At 42.9% G+C, this 23,757-nt stretch overlaps 1 protein-coding gene across 1 annotated transcript in view; it reads right to left on the bottom strand.

Moving 5' to 3' along the window:
- OPCML (opioid binding protein/cell adhesion molecule like) overlaps nucleotides 1-23,757 on the bottom strand; it is a 1,043,008-nt gene that overhangs the window by 90,119 nt on the left and 929,132 nt on the right. The window contains exon 4 of the mRNA XM_069565478.1: nucleotides 9,799-9,924. Coding sequence (XP_069421579.1) covers nucleotides 9,799-9,924 — 126 coding nt within the window. The remainder of the gene's footprint in view (nucleotides 1-9,798; nucleotides 9,925-23,757) is intronic.

The following is a 23,757-nucleotide window of genomic DNA, read 5'->3' as shown; positions in this document are numbered from 1 at the left end:
CCAGGGATTGAACGTGGGTCTCCCACATTGTAGGCAGACACTTTACCGCCTGAGCCACCAGGAAGTCCTTGAAGGACATTTGGACTATTTCCAAGTTTGCCTATCACAAATAAAACTGCTGTGTCATTTCGAATTTTCAGGTGGACCAGAGAGGCACTGAATAACTAATAAAGGACTCATGATGTTAAAGAGTAAGAGACAAAGACAGAGGTAGGCATAATAATGCATAATAAAAAAGGCATAATTATAAATATTAGCACTTTCCTTTCAGGGCTACTGGGGCAGTAAATTAGCTAAAACATGTAAAGTGTATAACAGGGCTTGACATACAGTAAGCATGATGTTAACATAACCAGCTCTCAGGATGGCTGTAAGTTACAAGGATTCTAAGAATAAATTTAAATTAAAACATGGCACAATGGCAATTTAGAACACTGTTGGCAACTCATGTATGTGTGTCCAGTGTAATTATAAGCCTTCCATTCATTCTGTCTTGTGGTCCTGGTGATCATCTGAGGAAGTTGGCATAAATAGCCCCATTCTACAGTCTAGGAGATTGGGGATCCTGGAGATGATATGATCTTTCTAAAGTCACTCAGGTAGTTAACTGCTTGGGCCAGATTTCAATCCCAGGTTATAAGAATCTGAAGGCTAGCTCTATCTAGAAGCTGAAGCTCCAATACTTTGGCCACCTGATGCCAAGATCTGACTCACTGGAAAAGACTCCAATGTTGGGAAAGATTGAGGGCAGGATGAGAAGGGGGAAACAGAGGATAAGATGGTTGGATGGCATCATCAACTCATTGGACATGAGTTTGAGCAAACTCCGGGAGGTAGGGAAGGACAGGAAAGCCTGGCATGCTGCAGTTCATAGCATCACAAAGAGTCAGACATGACTGAGTGACTGAATAACAACAATGTAGAAGCTAACCCTGCCAGCCACGAGGAGTTGATACTTATACACGAGTATGAGTTGGCACTTCCTTTATTTGGAATGTGAGGGACTTGGTAATTTCTTTTAAGCCTTTCTTCTCAAGGACATCCAGGATGAAAAATAAGAGTTGGAGTAGAAACATTCTGGGACCAGTATATCTGCTAACCTCAACACCTGGCAGAGAGAACAGGAGAGAGACAGACCTGCTCAGCCAGGTTGGGATGAAGGATGAGGATTTTGCTGGAATTATACTTTAGATGGAATTCACTTGTCTAGCACTGCCATATCCAGAACAAAGCTGCACCCACCCCCACACCCCGCGCCCCACCAGGATATGTGCATCCTTGCTAAGTCGCTTCAGTCATGTCTAAACTCTGCGACCCCATGGACTGTAGCCCTCCAGGGTCCTCTGTCCATGGGATATTCCAGGCAAGAATACTGGAGTAGGTTGCCATGCCCTTCTCCAGGGGATCTTCTAGACCCAGAAGTCTAACCGCCATCTCTCCTGCATTGGCACGCAGGTTCTTTACCTCTAGCGCCACCTGGGAAGCCCCAGGATATGTGTACTTAACACTTATTCCTTAGCTTATTTACTTGCTTTCATTTTAGATTAAAAGGTCTTTATTCTTTGGAAACAGTGTCAGACTTTATTTTTGGGGACTCCAAAATCACTGCAGATGGTGACTGCAGCCATGAAATTAAAAGACGCTTACTCCTTGGAAGAAAAGTTATGACCAACCTAGATAGCATATTCAAAAGCAGAGACATTACTTTGCCAACAAAGGTCCGTCTAGTCAAGGCTATGGTTTTTCCAGTGGTCATGCATGGATGTGAGAGTTGGACTGTGAAGAAGGCTGAGCACCAAAGATTTGATGCTTTTGAACTGTGGTGTTGGAGAAGACTCTTGAGAGTCCCTTGGACTGCAAGGATATCCAACCAGTCCATTCTGAAGGAGATCAGCCCTGGGATTTCTTTGGAAGGAATGATGCTAAAGCTGAAACTCCAGTACTTTGGCCACCTCATGTGAAGAGTTGATTCATTGGAAAAGACTCTGATGCTGGGAGGGATTGGGGGCAGGAGGAGAAGGGGACGACAGAGGTAGAGACGGGTGGATGGCATCACTGACTCAATGGATGTGAGTCTGAGTGAACTCCGGGAGTTGGTGATGGACAGGGAGGCTTGGCGTGCTGCGATTCATGGGGTCGCAAAGAGTCGGACACAACTGAGCGACTGAACTGAACTGAACTGATTCTTTATTATTTATCCCTTTTACAATAAATTTATTTTTTTTTACTTTTAATGTTTTTAGCTTTTATGTTTTGCTTGATTTTTAAAATCTTTTGTTCTTGATTCAATATAAAATGTACAGTTGTCTAACAACATTGTAAAGCCACTATGCTGCTAAGTCACTTCAGTCATGTCCAACTCTGTGCGACCCCACAGACGGCAGCCCACCAAGCTCCCTTGTCCCTGGGATTCTCCAGGCAAGAACACTGGAGTGGGTTGCCATTTCCTTCTCCAATGCATGAAAGTGAAAAGTGGAAGTGAAGTTGCTCAGTTGTGTCTGACCCTCAGTGACCCCATGGACTGCAGTCTTCCAGGCTCCTCCATCCATGGGATTTTCCAGGTAAGAGTACTGGAGTGGGGTGCCATTGCCTTCTTGGTAAAGCCACTATACCTCCAATAAAATTTAAGAAATTAAAAATAAAGATTATGTTATGTTGCAGAGACAAAGCTATTACTTATTCTTGAAAGCTCAAAGTCTTTCTTCAGGGAATGCCCTCCCCCACCACGTCATTCTTAGTCAGGACTCATCAACTTGGTTATGTGCACTTCTTTTTTTAAAGGAGGAATTAAAAATACTTTATCTGTGAATTCAGAATCACACACAAGTTATCTTTACAGTTCAATTTATTATATAGAAATCACTTGGGTTTTATATTTTCAGTTAAATTCTTAACTGAGATTACAATACTTTTTTAAAAAAAAAAAGATCGCTACATTAATTCAGTACTTTTTCTAGCATACCAAATTGAAATGAAAGTGAAAGTGTTAGTCAGTAAGCCGTGTCAGACTCTTTGCGACCCCATGGTCTATAGGTTGTCAGGCTCCTCTGTCCATGGGATCCTCCAGGCAGGAATACTGGAGTGGGTTGCATTCCCTTCTCCAGGGGATCTTCCTGACCCAGGGATTGAACCTGAGTCTCCTGCATCGCAGGCGGATTCTCTAACATTGAGCCACCGGGGAATACATTCAAAAGCTCAAATTTCAGATTTATGGCACACAGTCTTCAAATCAACACAGACATTCCTTAAAGTTACCATATCATTCACGTCATATTTGCAATTCTGAGCTGTTATCCACAGAATAACTCTCCCTTAAATACAGCAAAATTGACATGCCATGAAGCTCAAAGTTGTATAATCAAGCCAAGGACTCAAAGTTGTGCCATCTCTTAAAAGATTTGGCATTTCTGGACCAAAACGCACAATATGTAAAGAAGGTTAGGAACAATTCCTCCTCCTTATTACAGTTTATAAAAAAAGAGTGATAAAGAGAAGTAGATAGAAAAAAATGCAGATGTTAAAAGGCGCACATGGCTTTAGGAAGCGTTGACAATTCTGATACGAGAGAAGGAAGGAGAGATAGAAGAACTATCAAAATCAGAAACAACAATTTAAATAGTATTTTGGGCCGTGTTAGTCGTTATCCAGACCTCAAACACTGAGGCACAAACAATTGATATGTACAATGTCATTACAGTTTTTAAAAGGAGGCCAAACGACTCCCACTCTACTCAAGAAAACAGAGAAGCCTGTAATACATTTTTAAACTGCTTCCATCAATGACCACTCACGTTAAGGCATAAAGGAGTCAGCTTCGGTTACCTGGAGAACTCACTTCTGTGGAAGTGCTCACTCTCTTGCTCCCTGAGGTATTACTGTATATGAGCTGATGTAGCAGCAATTCACTCACAGGTTAATAGCAGTCATCTTAAAACTTCCATGGAGAGGACATAGAAAATAAGACTTTATTATCCCTCCCAAACATCTGGCCCTCCCAAACATGCACTGGAAGTGGGACCAGGAATGGAGGCACTGCAGCGAGTTACATGGCACCCAGAAAGAAGACCCTCTTTCCAACCTCACAGCCTGGGGTTGGAACCCACCTGTCCCACCATGTATCCCAAACACATTGGCCCCTTGCCTGTCCACTTTGATGGCCTGTTCCGGGACCTGCCCATTTCTCCCTGGCCTGGGATTCCAGCATGATCCTAGTTTCTAAGCTGCAGGTCACTCAGAACATATTTCCATGTGTGCGAAGTCTGTTAAACAAGTGCCACATTCTCTAGTATATCCAATAAATGCCTAAAATAAATCCAATAAGTATCTAAAATAAAAACCTAAAATATGAAAACCTAAAATTAGGAAATAAAAACCTGAAAAATACCTAAAAAATCAAGTTAGTTTAAAGGGGCTCCAAGGAAAGTGGCAATGATGGGAACATGGATACCATGGAAACTGGCAAATGCCACCAGGCCTCCCTTGCCTGCCCACCCTCAGCCCCAGTCAATTTTTAACATTTACCAGCAGTATGACCTAAAACTCTGCCTTTTTCAGCTATCATTTCAGGCATAGATCGTATTTCTGTGTTTTGAGCTGAAATTTTCGTTTATTGTGTCTATGTAATTTCTTTTAAGATTTTTTTTTTTTGATATGGAACATTTTTTAAAGTCATTATTGGATTTTTACAATATTGCTTCTGTTTTACGTTTTGGTTTTTTGGCCATGAGGTGTGTGGGATCTTAGCTCTCTGACCAGGGATGGAACCCGTGCCCTCTGCAGTGGGAGCAAAGCCTTAACCACTGGACTTCCAGGAAGTCCCTACACACCTTTTATATTTCAGAGATTCCTCATAGTTTCATATCCACAAATGCTTCCCATTCTCTAGCGTGATCATGAGTTTATTCACCTTTACCTTTTCTTCTATATTTTCTTTTTTTTCTTTTTTTTAAATTAATTTGATTTTTTCTTAGTTTTTTATTTTTTTTAATTTTAAAATCTTTAATTCTTACATGCGTTCCCAAACATGAACCCCCCTCCCACTTCCCTCCCCATAACATCTCTCTGGGTCATCCCCATGCACCAGCCCCAAGCATGCTGTATCCTGCGTCAGACATAGACTGGCGATTCAATTCTTACATGATAGTATACATGTTAGAATGCCATTCTCCCAAATCATCCCACCCTCTCCCTCTCCCTCTGAGTCCAAAAGTCCGTTATACACATCTGTGTCTTTTTTCCTGTCTTGCATACAGGGTCGTCATTGCCATCTTTCTAAATTCCATATATATGTGTTAGTATACTGTATTGGTGTTTTTCTTTCTGGCTTACTTCACTCTGTATAATAGGCTCCAGTTTCATCCATCTCATCAGAACTGATTCAAATGAATTCTTGAGATTGGCATGTACTTAGTCTGTCATCTTAAACCATAACCACAATTCTTAATCTTTAATAATCTGGTCATTAAAATATTCTTTTTCTAAATGGAACTTGGGTATTCATTCTTGTATATAGTACCCAAATTTAAACAATCATTTTAAAACATTGCATTAACATTTAGGAACATAGCTGTCCAGTAATCTATGTTCTCTGGTGTGATTTTGTTGGAATTTCAAAGGAAACGCCATTACAACTTCTATTTCTTACTCTTGCTGGATGAACTAAACAATCAGTTGCTCTAAAAATGCTATTTGATGTTCAAATTGTATTGGCTGCTCTTCTAAACCTTTACAAACAACTTCCCAAAGTTGCCTTAACTCCAAGTGAGAAGGAGTGTCCTTCTAAAAGTAAATATTGGTGGTCACCTGCAGGTGCAAATTTGAAATGGGCAAATCTCCCAGGTTCTAGTGCTTTTCAAACTCAGGAAACAATGCTGTGAGTTTATATGTTGAAATGTCATTGGGAGGGGGAAGAGAATGGAAGGAAAAAGAGACAGCAAAGTGAAGGCCAAAGCAAGGGAAAGACAAAAGGGAATTTGAAAGTTGAACATGGGCTGGGAGACTTAAAGGCGAGAGAGAAAATGTAAGTTTAATATTCTTTTGTTTTTGAGGCTGAATTCCAAATACTGTGTTATATAAAAGATTAAGAATGTGGTTGAATCTTCTGTATTTTAAGCGGGAAACAAACTTTACCGCAAAGCCATTATAAAGAATTGCTTTAAAACATTTCCATAAAATCAAAGTGCCTTTCAAGAGATTCCTAGGCTGATAGAACTGTGTGTTTAGGACCAAATAAATGCTTTCTGGGATTTCAAGCATTTATAAAGACATGTGATTTTACCAAATACGTAGAAGCTGGTCTGATGGTTAGACATATTTTTGTATATAACATAAATCAAAATTCTCCCTGACTTACAGCAAAATTTCCACAAGGCCTGTATCTTTGGGGACACAAGCTACCACTGTATTTATATTAAAGTTGAGCTTCCTCATACCCCTTATGATTCTTTTAATATTCTTGTTAATATTACTTTACAATATTGACATTTTGGATTTCAATATCTGAAGTCTTTACGCAAAGGGTGTCTGGGGATTTATTATCATTATCTTTCCCTATACCAAGGCAGGTGCTGAAATATGTGTTCTCAATGCACATGGAGAACATAAATAGTGAAATTTTGAACAACGATCCTGGTAAAAAAATCCAGTGTCCATTTGTAAGTGCTTCTCAGATAGTTAATGTTCCAAACTAGGGGGGCACTTTAGGGTTATTATTTCCTATATCTGTATGTGTTTAGTTTTTAAGTTTTATTGGGATTTAATTCACATACAACGAAATGCACTTATTTTCAGCATAGCATTGATTACTTTTTGCAAATTTAAGAAGCAATATAACAACCACCCTGCTCAATATTTTCATCATCCCCCAAAATGCCCCTTGTACCCCTTTGTAGATAATTATTAAAAATCCCTACCCTACATAATCATTGACTTGATTTCAGTCACTCTAGATTAATTTTTACCTGTTGTAGAATTTCATATGAATGATATCAGTGTCTAATTTTTTACTTTTTTCTTTAGCATAATGTTTTTGAGACTCATCCATTTTCTTACATGTATCAATGATTTGTTCCTTTTAATTGCTGAGAAGCCATCTGCTGCTTAAATTTACTACGATTTAGCTATTTTACCTGTTGAGGGTTCTGGCTTACTTCTAGTTTGAGGCTATTACAAATAAAGCTGCTACGAACATTTGTGTACAGTGCATATCTGTAGACATAGGTTTTCATTTATCTCTGGTGAATTCCTAGACGTGGAATTGCTGGGTCATATGCTAAGTGCATGTTTAACTTTATAGCAAGGTGCAAACAGTTTCCCATAGCGTTGATACTATGGAGAATGCAGCTCTTTAGTCTCTTTCCTGTTTGCCCATTTCATTATATTAGTGAGATCATCAGGCAGTTTAACCTAACTCGGGACCTGTGCTCTCCTGAATGTAAACCATGCCTCCTCTGACCTGCTGACTCTTTTCTTAGATAAAAAGAAGACCAACTCTCTGCCTCTAAGATTCCTCCCTTCCGCCATCAAGCAATCCTGCAAGCAGATCACGCAGGGGCAAGACAACTGAAGAGAGAGTCAGCCAGTCCATACACAATGGAGATGTAGAACCCAGACTCCCACCTTGAAGACTCACTGATTCTTCCCCCTTCTTCCCCTTAAAAACTCTCCTAGCCCATAGAACCCTCAGGGTTGGTCTCTGGACCCAAGCCCACCATTTCCCCAGATGGCTGGCTTTTCTGATTAAAGCATCTTTCCTTTCTACTGATGCTTGTCTCTCAAATTACTGGCTTTTGGAGGTGAGCAGCCAAACCTGAGTTAGGTAGCAATACCATTTCACAGTCCCAGAGTCAAGGTATGAGAGTTCAGTTGCTCCACAGTCCCACCAACTCTTGATATGGTCTGTCTTTTCAATTTCTGTCATTCTAGTATTTGTGTAGTAGAGTTCCATTATGGTTTAATTTTCATTTCTAAGACAGATACGTTTAGCATATTTTCATGGGCTTATTCCATTCATGTATCTTCTTTTGTGAATTGTCTGTTTCAATGTTTTGTTCACTTCGAGGTCAGTTGTTAGCATTATAAGAATTCTTCACATAGTGTAGATGTAAAATCTTTGTCAGCTATGTGTATGGCAAAGGTTTTCACCTAGTATTTGATTTGTCTTTTTGTTTACTCAATGGTGCTTTTAATTTTGATGAACCCAGTTATGAGCTGAATTTCATCCCCACTCCCACCAAAATAAAGAAATAAACAATACCTAGTCCCAATGTTTCAGAAAGTGACCTTATTTGGAAATAGGGAATTTACAGAGGTAATTAAGATAATTTATTGTTCAATAGAGTCGGACACAACTGAGCAACTGAACTGAACTGATTGTTCAGTCACTCAATCATGCCCAACTCTTTGCAACCCCACATACTTTTCCTTCTGTGGGATTCTCCAAGCAAGAATACTGGAGTGGGTTGCTATTCCCTCCTCCAGGGGATCTTCCCAATTCAAGGATCAAACCCACGTCTCCTGCATTGCAGGTGGATTATTTACTTCTGATCCACCAGGAAAGCCCAACTAAGATTATATGAGGTCATAAAAGAACATCCCCAACCCAGTATGTTTGGTGTTCCTATAACAAGGGAAAATCTGACCCGGGGAGGTGCACACGGGAAGACAGCCATGTGGCAGTGACATCAGGGAGGGGCTGATACACCTACAAGCTGGGAGACACCAAAGATGCCGGAAGAGGACTAGAAGCTTGAGGAGAGGCACAGACAGAGCTCGCCTCCCAGGTCGCCAAAGGGACAACCCTGCCTACACCCTGATCACAGGCATCCCGCCTCCAGAACTACAAGGAAACACATTTCTGTTGTTTAAGCCATGAGGTCTGCAGTACTTCATTATGGGAACCACAGAAAAATAATACAAAACACATTTATCTTTTTTCTCTTACACTTAGAGCTTTTAGTGACCTAGCAAGTCCTTGTCTAGTTCAACTTTCCTTAGATTTATTCTTAGGTTTTCCTCTAGATTTATATTATTTTTATATCACACACAGGCACACTCCACACATTTTCCTTTTCACTGGGTTTCACTTTAAGATTTTCTAATGCCTGAGAGAGCACTTGTTTCTTATATAATTTATAGAATTTATCATAGTTTCTGTTAACAGGGTAAATACACCAAGCGGCTCTTTGCCCATATCTTCAAGTTCAACTCGGAGCAAGTTTTATTTCCCAAGAGGATAAGATCCGCTGTTCTTCAGGGTCCCTCCCTATTAAGTTGGAGATGACCACAGCTAAAGTCTTAATACCAATCACCGAGTTCCCAGCACAGCAGGCGCGAGAGTACTTAACCCTCTCTATCACCTTTCTACCACTCTGGGTAAATGTTCTAAAAACACTGAGAAGGAGATCCTTTCCCTCCTAGATGCACAAAAACACCAACATTTTCAGTGCACTTTCTAGCATTCTACTTCAAGAAAGGACAGACCACCCTTTGGTGAGTGCATCTCCGCCTTGAGACATTAGTGTCTTTGTTATAAGTTACTCTTATGGTACCTCTGCCCTTCATAGTTGGGAAAACAAAAAGCTTCTAAGGAAGGTCATGAAAGGGCCTGGGGAAATGAGTGAGTAAATGTTCTCTATAAATCCTTCAGAATTCCAGCGACAGACGCATGTGGTCTCCTTGCTTTTCCATCACTGCGCTGCAAACACAGCATTGTTTTCTGACTCCTCAAGTTCTGCTGTGCTTTAGAAGCAAGGCTTCACTGTACCAACTCCGAAAACTTTCTCCAGGGAAATGCCTTACCCTTGACTGACAGGTGTCTCCACGTCACCGTGGGCTCCGGTCTGCCGATAGCGAGACACAGCAGGGTCACGCTGCTCCCCTCGTTCACGGTGACATCTGAGGAGATGTTCATGATCTGCGGAGGGACTGGAAAGAGACAGAGGAGAAAAGACACGTATGAGAAGGATTCTTTGCAGAAAAGGAGGCATCAGCCTCACATGTATTCAAATAGCACGTTTTGACGATGGATATTATTCTCCATCGTAATTTCAGTTTACTTCAGTTTATTACGCTTGATTCAGCAAGGAATGTGACCATTAACACAACACGTTCAGGGCACTCCCGGAAGCAGTTCTGTATAAGGTCTGGTCATAGCAGGAGGCAGGTGTGTGTGTGTGTGTGTGTGGGGGGGGGGGGGGGCGTTCTGAGGAAGCAGTGACTGAAGAGACAGGCGTTACTGACGGTGGATGGAAAAGTAGAGGCAAAGGAAAAATACGAAGTGCTTTGAAGAGTTCCTGTCTACCTGTGTGCACCAGTCTCATCACACTTCCCTCTCTGATCGCCCCTTCGCTTTTCCTCTTCTCTTCCTATCTGAAAACACACAGCTCATCTTTCACGGGGCATCGAAGGTCACTTCCCCTTGGCAGTTTTCCCACACCTCTTCCCACATCCTGAGAAGAGAATCCCCCACCTCCCCTAGCAAAGGAGCTGGATGTATTCTCCTTACAGTTGATTATTTTACACCTGTCTCACGCTCTTGTATCCTCAGTTTATTTTTTAAAATATATGTAAACACATTTTAATGGGTGTGTAATGGCTTTACAATGTTGTGTTAGTTTCCGCTCTACAACAGTGTGAATCGGCTATGTGTATATTTCCCCTCTTGAGCCTTCCTTCCACCCCTCCCCGACCCCACCCCTCTAGGCCATCACAGAGCACTGAGCTGATCTCCCTGAAGTGCAGCAGCTTCCCACTAGCTCTCTGCTTATTTATGTCAATCTTCATCTTCCAATTCATCCAACTCTTTCCTTCTTCACCCCCACCCCACCCATGTCTATGCCTGTCTCTTTACCTAGAGTGAGGTGCTGAAAGATAAGGGTGGAATGACATCCACCTCTATTCCGCAGTGTCTGGCACAAGGCTGATGTGGGTACCTGCTTAATTCCTCTTTGAAAGAAAGTTCCCAAAACCCATTGAACAAATCTGAAAACTAAGAGGGGTGGAGCAAAGCTTCTAATGGAGGATTTCTGATACTGAAAGCTTTCTTCTCAATTTTCTTTCAGATTCTCAAAATAAAAGAAAGGTCGGCAGAGAGAGGAGCTCCAAGCTTATATCTATGCTGATTTATTCCAACAGCCAGTTTAATTATGAATTATGAATTAGCAAACAGGTAGAGTCCTAGGAGATTCCAAACCACCTGGGTCAGTGGTGGAAGAGAGTTATAGCTGATGCTTGATCCAGAAAACCCTGCAGCCTAGAGTTTTATGCTGCTGAGACCATAGAGGTAAGTCTTTTTCAAGGAGAAGCCATAAGTAACATGGAGAACATTTGCCATCATAAGGGAATCCACATTATCAAATAAATAAAATGTACCTGGCTTATAAATCTGCCACGTTTTAGATTATTTCTGCATTAGGAATTGGTCTGAAATTTCATTGCACATATTTTACCAAAACACACACTGGGAAAGAATAGTGTACTTTCTAACTACATTGCACTCTCTTGAGAAAACCCTACTACTTGTTTTTTCAGTATTTTCCAGCTTGTTAAAAAATCATTCCTGGCTTAGAAATGTCAATACTTTTTTCTCATTTCTATAAAGCAACAACTTCAGTGCACCTTCCAGAATATTCTCAGAATAACATCCGCTTATTTGGATGGGTTAGGCTGTCTGAAGCACTCTTTCGAGACCCAAGCGTCTCACTTATTGTAAGGTAGACACAGCTGAGGAGGGAGGGTGGGGGGCACAGCTGATCAAAGGAGGATGATTTAGGACATTGAAGTTGTGATGTCCAAGGATGGTTCGCTCAGTACAGCCCCCAATTCAGAGCTACTATTTCCATATGTGTTTGTCTGATAATTTAAAAGGTGCTGGGTTAGGAGATATTGGCAAAATTCTACAGATATTTGGGGGATATCCTCTTTTCCCAACTGTGTGGACAGTGCCTGCCCCCACTAGGAGGGAGCCTCCTGGAGTGGAATCCTGGAGGTTGACCCCAATGTTTCACCAAGCCCCAGGCACTGCCCCCTACACCCTCTGCAGGCCCACACTCTCCTCTGCCACTTTCCACAAAGGAGGAAAGATAAGGACAGCGTGAAGGGTGAAGGTTGCCAGCAAGACAGGAAACACAGACAGTAAAATGGGAGAAAGGAAAAGTTTTTCTGTTTTCAAGCACGGCACCATTATTAATACATAATATGTAATAATAGGTATTAGGGCTTCCCAGGTGGCTTAGCGGTAAAGAATCCACCTGTACTGCAGGAGACGTGGGTTTGATCCCTGGGTTGGGAAGATCCCCTAGAGAAGGAAACAGCAACCCACTCCAGTATTCTTGCCTTGAAAATCCAACGGACAGAGGAGACTGTGGGCTGCAGTCTATGAGGTTGCAGAGAGTCAGGCATGACTGAGCAACTACACCACTACAATACTAGGTATTGCTTATTAACATATGATTTGTTTCAAATAGTTTACATATGCATTATCTCATGACTTTTTTCTCTAATTATGAGATAGATAGAACAAATATTCTCACTATTAAAAATGAAGAAATTGAGGCATGGGGAGGGGTAAGTAAATTGCCAAAAATTGTGCGGTCAATAAATGACAGAATTCCTTCCATTATATTGTGTCGCCTTTTTGTTTAACCTCCTATCAGTGCCCCAAACACAATATTCATGTTTGCATTCTCTGTTTCCTCTGCTTCGAAGGTCCTCCCACCGCCTCTTCCCTCATGGTGATGCCCACCGTGAATGAAACCACCTCCTGGTCAGTCAGCTTCTCCAGGGAAGGTCCTGCTACGGAGTGTGGGGCCACTCAGTCATCCTGGTCTTACCAGCACCAAGCTGGCAAAGGGAGGTGCTCAACACTTCTCATTTTCTTTTCAATCTAAATTGAATTTGGCAACACTATTATGGCCCTCCTCTGTCTCCATCATAACTTATATATATATATACATATATATATGTATGTGTGTGTATATATATATATATATATATATATAAAGGAACATTTGGAAATGACTGTAAGTGCTTCCACCTATATTGACAAGAGAGCTTTGTTCAATTTTCAAACACATATCTGTGGCATATGAGTCTCTCTCTCTCTATCATCTATCTATCCATTGTTGGAGATTATGAATACACAGATAAACACAAAAATGTATAACAATCTCACTAGAAATGCTGAAATGACCCAGAGAAAATGGCAGGACCCACATGAGTCTATTAAAGGATGACAAATAGCTCAGTGTGTTTCCGGTCACATCTGCAGACACTGGGGACCCTCCCTGCATGTCTTGTGTGCACCTGGGTATCTTCTCATTGGCGGTGTTGAGTCACAATGTGTCCTCACACGACTGGGCAGACGCATCACTGCACAATGACAAGGACTTCAGATTGTGGTCATTTTGGATGGATGGATAGATGGGTGGGTTGATAGTAGACACATAGATACAGACATATAGATACCTATACAGATACAGGTGTAGATATAGACATAGATAAAATATTGTCCCTCTCTGTTATATGCATATATATATACACACACACACATACACACACACCTACAGAGAAACAGACAAACACAGATTTATCAGACTGCAATTGGTATCTTGAGGAAGGACGGTATCTTGGGCTCTGGGTTACCAAGTGATATTTACATGTTCTCTCTGTACTGTCAGCATGGCTGACGGCTCTTAAAGATACGCATGTCTTACCCATGGCCCTTCCTCTCCAGTCTTGCTGCCGCTGGCTGAGTTGAGAAGCTCATCGCCTCTTCCTTAGAATATTACAATTTCCTCAATTCTCTACCCACCACTGTTTCATAGCTCAGACCGCATACAGCCACCACCATTCCCTCTTAAATATTGCTTTTGCCTAACCCCCAATCTTTGGCCCCCGCTGAGACTATGGCGTCCAGACTTTTGCACAGGATCTAGCGAACCATTCCCAGCCTGAACGCTGCCTCGGTGCCAGCCCCCCCACCCCGCGCTGACAAGGAGCCCCATGTCCTCTCGGGGGCCACACCTTTCTCTCCTTCTGGTGCTTTTCCATACCATGCTCCTTCTGCGGGAAGACACTACCACTCCGGTGCCCTAGGAGCTGCTCACCTTCTACACTCAACTTGAATATGAGCTTCTTTATGATGCTCTCACTGCTTCTTCTGCCCTCAAGGCATTTCTGTTTATGTCTTTATCATATCGTTTATCTTTACCACTAAGCTCTGTCCATGGACAGAATCTGCGATATTCATCCTTGTCTTCCTATAGTATAACAACAAGCCTGACATGAAGTAGCGTCTTTCCCCCAGGTGTAGTGCATAAATGTGTAGATTTTTAAAGTGTGTATCTTGAATCTGCCAAGTATTCTCCACCCTAAACACTTGACATCTGCCCTTTCTCCTCCCTGAAATACCTTATTCTTTTTTTTCAGTTATAATGTGTGTTATTAACATAGATCACAGTTTCCTTTGTGAATCATTAACATATGCATCTATGCCATCATTTTCAAAAGCTGTCCAGTCCAAACTCAAAATATTTATCCACCCTCTATTGCTGCCTTTGGTTTATTTTCAACTCCATCTGTGATGCAAACAATTTCAAGCTCTGAGATAAAGAAGTTTTTCTAAAGGAGAACTGTTTCTTTCTGCAAAGGTAATTGGGACTGAACTCTGGATATACCGGCCCCACCCTACACAAAGGTGATATTACCAGCCCCACCGTGCACAAAGGCTGAAACAGTGTGTGAGAGGCTCACAGCTTAGGTTCTGGAGTGGTAAACTTGTGTAACCTTGGCTTTAACCCCTCTGAGCCCTGGTTCTCCATCTGTAGAATGAAGATGATAGAATTGATCTCTCTTAGTTGGTATAAGAACTGAGTGTAAATGTGTATAGCATGCTAGTACAGTGTCTGGAAATAATTAAGTGCTTAATAAATGTTAGCTGCCTTTGTTCATATTTATATATGGTTGTTAATATTATACATGCCCTTTAGAATCTCATAAATAGCTTGGTGGTGGTGGTAGTTTAGTCACTAAGTCATATCTGATTCTTTGCATTCCCTTTTACTGTAGCCCGCCAGGCTCCTCTGTTCATGGGATTTCCCAGGCAAGAATACTGGAGAGGGTTGCCACTCCCTTCTCCAGATAAATGACCTAATCTGTGCCTAACTGCTCATTCTCTCAATCTCGATTCCTTCCATTTCAAGTCAAGACATATAAATGAAGTTTGCCTTGGATAACAGGGACAATTTCATGATATATGCTTGCAGAATAAAAGGGAAATGCTTGATAAATAATTATTCATCTTTGCCTCTTCATCTGAGCTTCTGAACCTAAGTGAATGTGGAGGGGAAACTGCACATCTCTATAAAGAAATGGCCTGGCTCTTCCATATCTATTTTCTTTCAGGGGGCATCTGCTTCTATTTCTAGAAGGAGCTTCACCACTGCGGCTCCCTGTTTCCAGGGCAGTAATTCCACCTGTTAAAACTCTTCCCTGTTTTAAGCGTTTTAAGACTGAATGGCACAGTCAAAACAAATGAAAAAAGAGAATCTTATAATTTGGAGTCACAGAGGCTAAACTCTCAATGCCACTTTTTTATTGGCTACACAGTGTCTTAGTTGCAGCTTGTGAGATCTGGTTCTCTGACCAGGGATCGAACCCAAGCTCCCAGCATTGGGAAGATGGATTCATCCACTGGACTACCAGGGAAGTCCCTGCATATCACCTCTTTCCAACTACTTTTTGTGTGATTAAGTCCTTGAAGTATAAGCTTCCTCGACCATAAAATGGGGATAAAAATATTTGCCACACAGGAATGTGGAGAAAAGATTAGAGATAATGATTGTAAAGAGACTTAAATACTTACTATTTTTTGTTTTTACATTATTATTATATTTTCACCACCCCCAGAGAATAAGAAAATATTAAGAGACCAGGGAAAATGAATATAAATACGAACTGCATTCTAGTACATTTTTAAACCTCAGGGCTAGTTTATAAAAATAATAGACTTTTAAAGTCTCATTGTTTTATTCTTCAAGGATTACCTTTTATTTTGTGTTTTAACAAGGAAGATAATTTCATAAACTAGAGTTAAGACTAATTTGGGAATTACAGCAAGCATGCTAGGCTTGGTCATGCCGTATTTTCTATACTAAATAGTATGATATGGTGCAAAGAGCATTACACCAACTGTCAGGAGATGTGGACTCTAATGTTGGCTTCTCCATAGCTGTGTGATTTTTTGTAAATCAGTTAATAGTTCTGGCTTAAGGTGTGTGTGTGTGTGTGTGTGTGTGTGTGTGTGAGATGTGTGTTTCTGTGTGCGGATGTGTGTGTATGTATGTGGTGGTGGTCTCTTTTATTTATTTGGTTAGTTTTGAGTGAAGAAGTTAGATTATGAATTCTTAGGTATATTCTAGTCTGAGTTCTGAGTTGATTATCTTCTAATAACAGTGAAAGTTCAAGGTGGCTACTCTGGGGTACATAGTGACACTATCACCAGGAGCAGTAACAAAATAGCTTGTGTTTATTTATTTGAGCCTGGTATTAAGTGCTCTTATACATTATTTCCTTCAGTCCTCAACTTATCCTTAGTAAAGTCTTCCTATTAAACTATCAGCATAAGGGTAGATATCTACATCAGTGGAAAAGCATTAAGTGTCCAGAAATATACCCATACATGTACGGCCAGTTGATTTTCAATAGGATGTCAACACAATTCAATGAAGGAAGAATAGGCTTTTCAACAAATCGTGTTGGAGGAACTGGACAGCCACAGGAAAAACAATGAAGTTGGACTCTGACGTCACATCATATACAAAATTAACTCAAGATGCATCACATACCGATATTTAAGAACTAATTCCTAGAAGAAAGCAAAGGTGTGAATCTTTGTGATCTTGGATCAGGCATGGTTTCTTAGATATGACATCAAAGGCACAAGCAACAGAAGAAAAGAAATAGGTAAACTGTACATTATTGAAATTTTAAAAACTTTTAATTGTGTTCAATTTGAAGCAAAGTTTGTGCTACAAAGGATACTAGCAAGAAAGTGAAAAAACTCTCACAGAATGGGACAAAATTTTTACAAATAATATATCTGATAAGGAATTAGTATCTAAAATACATAAAAGCACATTAACACAACAAAAAATACAAACAACCCAATTAAAACGTAGACAAAGGGATTTGAATAGACTTTATTCAGCGAAGATACACAAATAGCCAGCATACACATGAAAAGATGTTTAGCATCATTATTCATTAAGAAAATGCAAATCAAAACCTCAATGAGTTTCCACTTCACATCCACTAAAATGGCTATAATCAAAAAGACAGATAATAACAAGAGTTCGTGAGGATGTAGAGAAATTGGAACCCTCCCGCATTGCTAGTGGAATTGTAAAATGATGCAGCTGCCTGACAGTCTGGCAGTTCCTCAGAAGATTAAAGATAGAGGTAGCATGTGATTTACCAATTCAACTCCTAGGTATATACTCAGGATGAGTGAAAACACATCCACACAACATCTTTTACACCAATGCTTATAACAACATTATCCATGGTGGACAAAAATTGGACACAACGCAGACTTTCATCCATAGTTGAATGGATCAACAAAATACAGCACATCCATACAGTAGAATATGATGCCTCCATGAAGAGAAACAAAGTTCTGATGCTTTAACACGTGTGAGCCTTGGAAACACTGTTACGTGGAAGAAGCCCAACGCAAAAGGCAACGTGTAAGTTCCCAAATGGGCCAATCCATAGAGACAGAAACTACATTAGGTGCCAGGGGCTGGGGAGAGGCCAATTAGGGAGAGGCCACTCATGGGCCTGGGTTTCTTTCAGGGGTGATGCTCTAGAATTGGACAGTAGTGATTGGTCTGCAATCTTATGCATATACTAAAAGTGACCGGATTCTATTCTTTAAAAGGGTGAATTTTCTAGTGAAGAATTACATCCTTATAAAGACCCTGTTTAAAACAAACAAGTCCTGTCAGCTCTTGAGAGGTAGAATCAGACATTCTTGCACTAAGGAGAGAGAGCAACCTCCCACGTAGGGGTCTCAGGAAGTGCGTTCTCCTTTATGATAGTTCCATGCATGTGCCTCACTCTCCAGCATTCGTTGCTTGCCCACTCTCTCCCCTCCCTTCTCAAGACAGCTAGCCATGTGTGCCCCAGCCAAGTCAGCCTCTCTGCAATGCTCAAGGTACCTCGTGCTCACTCATCGCCCCACACTGCTACCTGTGCTGCGTTGCCTGCCCCTTCTCACTCAGCTGTCCGTTCAAGTCCTACTCACACCTACACACTGATATTGAGATAGAGCACCCTCCTCCATCACCACGCCGCACCCTGAGGGTGAGTGGTGGGAGGAGCTCTATGACTTCCTGTGCGTCATGATGCAATATATTCAGTCTAAAATTTACCCACGTGTGTAACATGTCCTAGGATTACTCTAGCGGTAGAAGAGAGGACAAGTCCCACTCTCACATCACCTGTAGAGCTTGGTGAACAGGAGAACAGGAGAACACTAGCACTGACACACGATCATGGGAGTTAACATGTGAGGGTGCTGCGGGTGTGCAAGATGCCAGGAGGGCCCGCGATGGGGGTCCTTCCTGGCCAGCGGGTCTAGGTGAGGGATTTGTTCTGAGCAGACCTGGGCAGAAGGATCAGCATATGTAAGGGTTACATAGAGACAGGAAGCAGGGTGAGCTTGGGGGGCTGAGGATAAAGTGAAATGAGGAAAGCCACAGAAGGTGAGGCTGGACAGGCAGAGGCCAGAACTCACGGGTTTCATTGAGGAAATGCTAAGATTTTTATCCTTTTACAAGAGAAATAGGGGGGCTTTAAAATGTGGGATGATGATGATGGTGGTGGTGATGATAACAATGGAGGTGGTGATCATGGTGATGGTGGTGGTGGTGATGATGGTGATGATGTTGGTGGTGATGATGATGGTGGTGATGATGATGGTGGTGCTGATGGTGGTGGTGATGGTGATGATAAGATGATAACAATGGAGGTGGTGATCATGGTGATGGCGGTGGTGATGATGATGGTGGTGCTGATGGTGGTGGTGATGGTGATGGTGATGGGGTGATGATGGTGGTGATGGTGATGATAAGATGATAACAATGGAGGTGGTGATCATGGTGATGATGATGGTGGTGATGGTGATGGTGGTGATGTTGCTGGTGATGTTGCTGGTGATGATGATAATGCTGATGTTGCTGGTGGTGGTGATGGCGATGATGATGGTGGTGCTGATGATGGTGGTGATGGTGATGGGGTGATGATGGTGGTGATGGTGATGATAAGATGATAACAATGGAGGTGGTGATCATGGTGATGATGATGGTGGTGATGTTGGTGGTGATGATGATGGTGTTGATGTTGGTGGTGATGTTGGTGGCAATGATGATGGTGGTAATGTTGGTGGTGATGATGATAATGGTGATGATCATGGTGGTAATGGTGATGGGGTGATGATGATGCCAAGATGATCATGCTGGAGGTGGTGATCATGGTGATGGTGGTGGTGATGATGATAATGGTGCTGCTGATGATGGTGGTGATGGTGATGATAATGCTGGAGGTGGTGATCATGGTGATGGTGGTGATGATGATAATGGTGCTGATGATGGTGGTGATGGTGATGGTGGTGGTGGTGATAGTGGTGATGTTGGTGGTGATGATGATGGTGGTGACGGTGGTGATGGTGATGATGATGGTGGTGATGTTGGTGGTGATGTTGGTGGCAATGATGATGGTGGTGATGGTGGTGGTGGTGATAATGATGGTGGTAATGTTGGTGGCGATGACGATAATGGTGATGATGATGGTGGTAATGGTGATGGGGTGATGGTGATGACAAGATGATCATGCTGGAGGTGGTGATCATTGATGGTGGTGATGATGATAATGGTGAGGATGATGGTGGTGATGGTGGTGGTCGTGATGATGATGGTGGTGATGTTGCTGGTGGTGATGATGATGGTGTTGATGTTGGTGGTGATGATGATGGTGGTGACAGTGGTGATGGTGATGATGATGGTGGTGATGTTGGTGGTGATGTTGGTGGCAATGATGATGGTGGTGATGGTGGTGGTGGTGATAATGATGGTGGTAATGTCGGTGGTGATGATGATGGTGGTAATGGTGATGGGGTGATGATGATGACAAGATGATCATGCTGGAGGTGGTGATCATGGTGATGGTGGTGGTGATGATGATAATGGTGCTGATGATGGTGGTGGTGGTGGTGGTGATGATGATAATGGTGCTGCTGATGATGGTGGTGATGGTGATGATAATGATGGAGGTGGTGATCATGGTGATGGTGATGGTGATGACAATGATGGTGGTAATGAGTGTTTGCGGGAGGACAGACTACATTGGGAAGAGGGCAGAAGTGGGAACAGGAAAGCTAGCTCAGTTGTTGCCAAGCAGGGAGGTGGTGATACCCTGGACAAGTGTGGAATAGCAGGGAAGATGGGCAGAGAGGGAGACGTGAGAGACATTTAGAGGCAGAACAAGCAAAGTGTGGGGAGGGTGAGGATCTGTGGTAAGCGTTAAAGCTCTTCTCACAGTGCTCTCTTGTCGGTGTCTCTCTCACCCGCTGGGTGAGAGAGAAAAACCTTCATAAACAAGGACAGCTATTTGTTCATCTCAGCATCCCTAGCACCTCTGTGTCTGGTATCCAGTAGGTGCTCAATCCATGTGTGCTGGATTTAATTGACAGCACAGAGAGGCTCCTAGAAAACACAGCTGTCAGGATCCAGGGGACAGCCAGGGAATTGGAACTGGGTCAGACTGCGTGTGGTCACACCCCAGTCCTTAAGAGACAGGCCCAGCTGATGCAGTTTCAGACTCTGACTGTGAGCTGAACTCCCTTTGTGCCCTGGTGTGATGTGGTTTTATACTATCCTGGCTAAGATTAGACCTGGGGGGCTCTGACTGCTTTTCTATTCTTGGCTCTAGTTTGATTCACGGAATGTAGGAAAGGAGAACAAATGGTTATGAATTACACATGAGTATACTCCGGGGACCAGAACATCCCCAACCCTCCAAGCTCTGTTGAGGCCATTTGTGATGATTGTCTCCACTCTCTCTTATGGAACCTATTTATAGACACAGACACACATCTTCTATTTTTAATTTGCACAATTTGAGCAACTGACCAGGATCAGAGAACCTCCATGCTGTCAAAGTCTTTCTCCTCTGTTGGTCTTTCTGGGGCAGGAGATGCCTCCCTCCGGAGTCTTCTTTTCTCCTATTCTCTCTGACTCTCCACCTCCCCCTGAGGGTTCTGCTTGCCACACACACACTCAGAATCTCAGGGTTTAATTTACATCATACAATTTTCAAGTCAAAAATGGACCTTAGGGATCACCTAGCTCAACCTCCTCATTTTACAGCCAAGGAAACACTCGTGTCCTAGTCCCAATTCTGTCAAGCATGTGTTGTGAGGTGGCAGGCAAGCCCGAGACCTCACTTCACCCAAGTCTCTCCCATTTCAGGACCCCCAGGCCCTGGTCTCAGACCTCTCTCCTCCTCTTTGCTTCTTTACTTAGTCACAATTGTCTTTTGTTACAATCCCTCCTATTCACAGCATGACCTTGAAAGAGCCACAAAATGTCTCTAACCCCTGGTTCCCAAACTGCAAAGTGGGGTGGTGATGTAGGTCACTCACAGGGTCCTTGGGAAAAATAAGTGGTAAAGGAATATTAAATGCTTTAATCATGGAGTCTGTCACATGACAAATGTCAATATCATTGGCTCTTAATTCTGCTGATAGATAAAATTTTTTTTTTTTTTTTTTTGCCAGCAACTCTCATTTTTTAAAGGACTTCATGAGTGTCAGGAGGTGCCATACAGATAATTTCCCAAACATCACTTATTTCATTCTGGGGAAATCTTACCAGGACGGTTTACAATTGCACATTGTAACAATGAAGAACTAAAAGCAGGAGAGGTTAAATAAGCTGCTGAATGTCACACAGCAACAGAGGAGAAGCTGAGATGTGCACGCAGTCCCCACTGACTTCAGAACCCCAGGTCTCAGCACTGCAAAACCGCGACCACAAGCAGCACCAGGCCACAGGCTCATGAACATGGCAGCCAGCTCCTGGCCTCGCAGTTCGCACATGGCATGTTCGGTTTCAGGGGACTCCTGTGGAGTCTGGAGTGAAGCTGCCCTCTTCTGATGGCCTGGAACAGCAGGTAATGCCAACCACACTGAATAGGGAGCAGGACCAGATGAGGTGGTCTGGGTGATGTGCCAGCATGCCCTGATCCCCGGCTGCTTCTCATTTTCTGCCTCAGGTCCCTAGGGTCCTCATTCTGTGCTCTTGGTCAGAGGATAGCAGCATAGAAAGGAGTTGGAGGTGGGACCATCCTGCCCAGGGTATGCCCCGCCCTGCCCTCCAGCCTCTCAGCAGAGCTGCCAATGCTCCAGTTCTGCTGGACCAAAGCCCAGCCTGGCAGGGACAGGAGGGAGGAGGACCCCCCCACCTAAGAATCAGGCCACCTGCCTTTAGGGTTTCGTGAACCCCCTCCAACTCTTCCATCAGCTCCTGGCCTTCCTGATTTTTTGTTTATTTGGCCCAACACCCTGTCAGCAGATGATCTCTGACATCACCTTTGTGTGTCCATCTTTCTCCCTGTCCCCAAAGGCCTTATGATGAACGCGGCGGCAGCAGGGGCAGGAAGGGGTGGAAATGGGCTTCTATCATGATGTTCTTGACAGCCTGTCCAGGAGCCCACCCAACACTCAGTCTCCCAGGCCTGGAGCCTTCTGCAGGTGCCTTCCTGACCTGCTCACCTCTCACTTGGCACCAGAGTATTTACTGGCTCCTGCCCTGCTCTGTGCCACTCATGCCCAGATGACAAGGATGGGCATCTCGTTAGTAGGGATGGACATCCCTACTGTGCTCTGCTCACCTGCACGGCAACCTCGGAGCCTCGATGGGCTCACCTGAGTTTCCACCACTTCCCACACAGCCTTACCCTTGGACTGTCCTTCAGGAACCATCTGGATTCTCCCCAGCAATTCTCCTATCTGGCAACTCATAACTTCCTTCCATTCCCTCCCCTTTCTCCCACCCCCCACTCCTGTACTCCAGATGGAGTCACCTGTGCCCAGCTCTGAGATAGAACTGAAGAAGAAATTCGCTAGGATCAGACACAGAAACCTTGTATCTCGGGAGGAAGGTGGGACTTGGAAAATCTTAAAGGAACAGGCCCTTGCCCACAACAATGCCTACGGCAGGCTGCTGCCATGGGAAGGAAGCTGGAAGGGCCTCTCTTTCTCATTCAACATTTATAAGGAAATGGCAACCCCTTTCTCTCCATGACCCCTGTTTCAGTATTTTTATAACATGGCAAAGCTAAAACTTTGCTTAAAAGGATCAAGTTATGAACAAAGGATCTTCTCTGGTGGCTCAGATGGTAAAGGATCTGCCTGCAATGTAGGAGACCTTGGTTCAATCCCTGGGTCATGAAGAGCCCTGGGGAAGGGAATGGCAACCCACTCCAGTGTTCTTGCCTGGAGAATTCCATGGACAGAGGAGCCTGGTGGGCTAGAGTCCATGGAGTGGCAAAGAGTCAGACACCACTGACAGACTAACACTTTCAGTTTTCATGAACAAAGGAAATTATAAAAAAATAATATACTTTGAAAACTGCTACGGCATGCACCTCTACTTCGGTATTCTCATTAAATAAGATGTGTCACGTATATATGATGGA

The sequence above is a fragment of the Ovis canadensis genome, chromosome 21 (genome assembly GCF_042477335.2).
Source record: "Ovis canadensis isolate MfBH-ARS-UI-01 breed Bighorn chromosome 21, ARS-UI_OviCan_v2, whole genome shotgun sequence".
NCBI lineage: Eukaryota > Metazoa > Chordata > Mammalia > Artiodactyla > Bovidae > Ovis > Ovis canadensis.
Note: the sequence above shows the minus strand (reverse complement) of the source record. Positions and strands in the feature narration are given on the sequence as shown.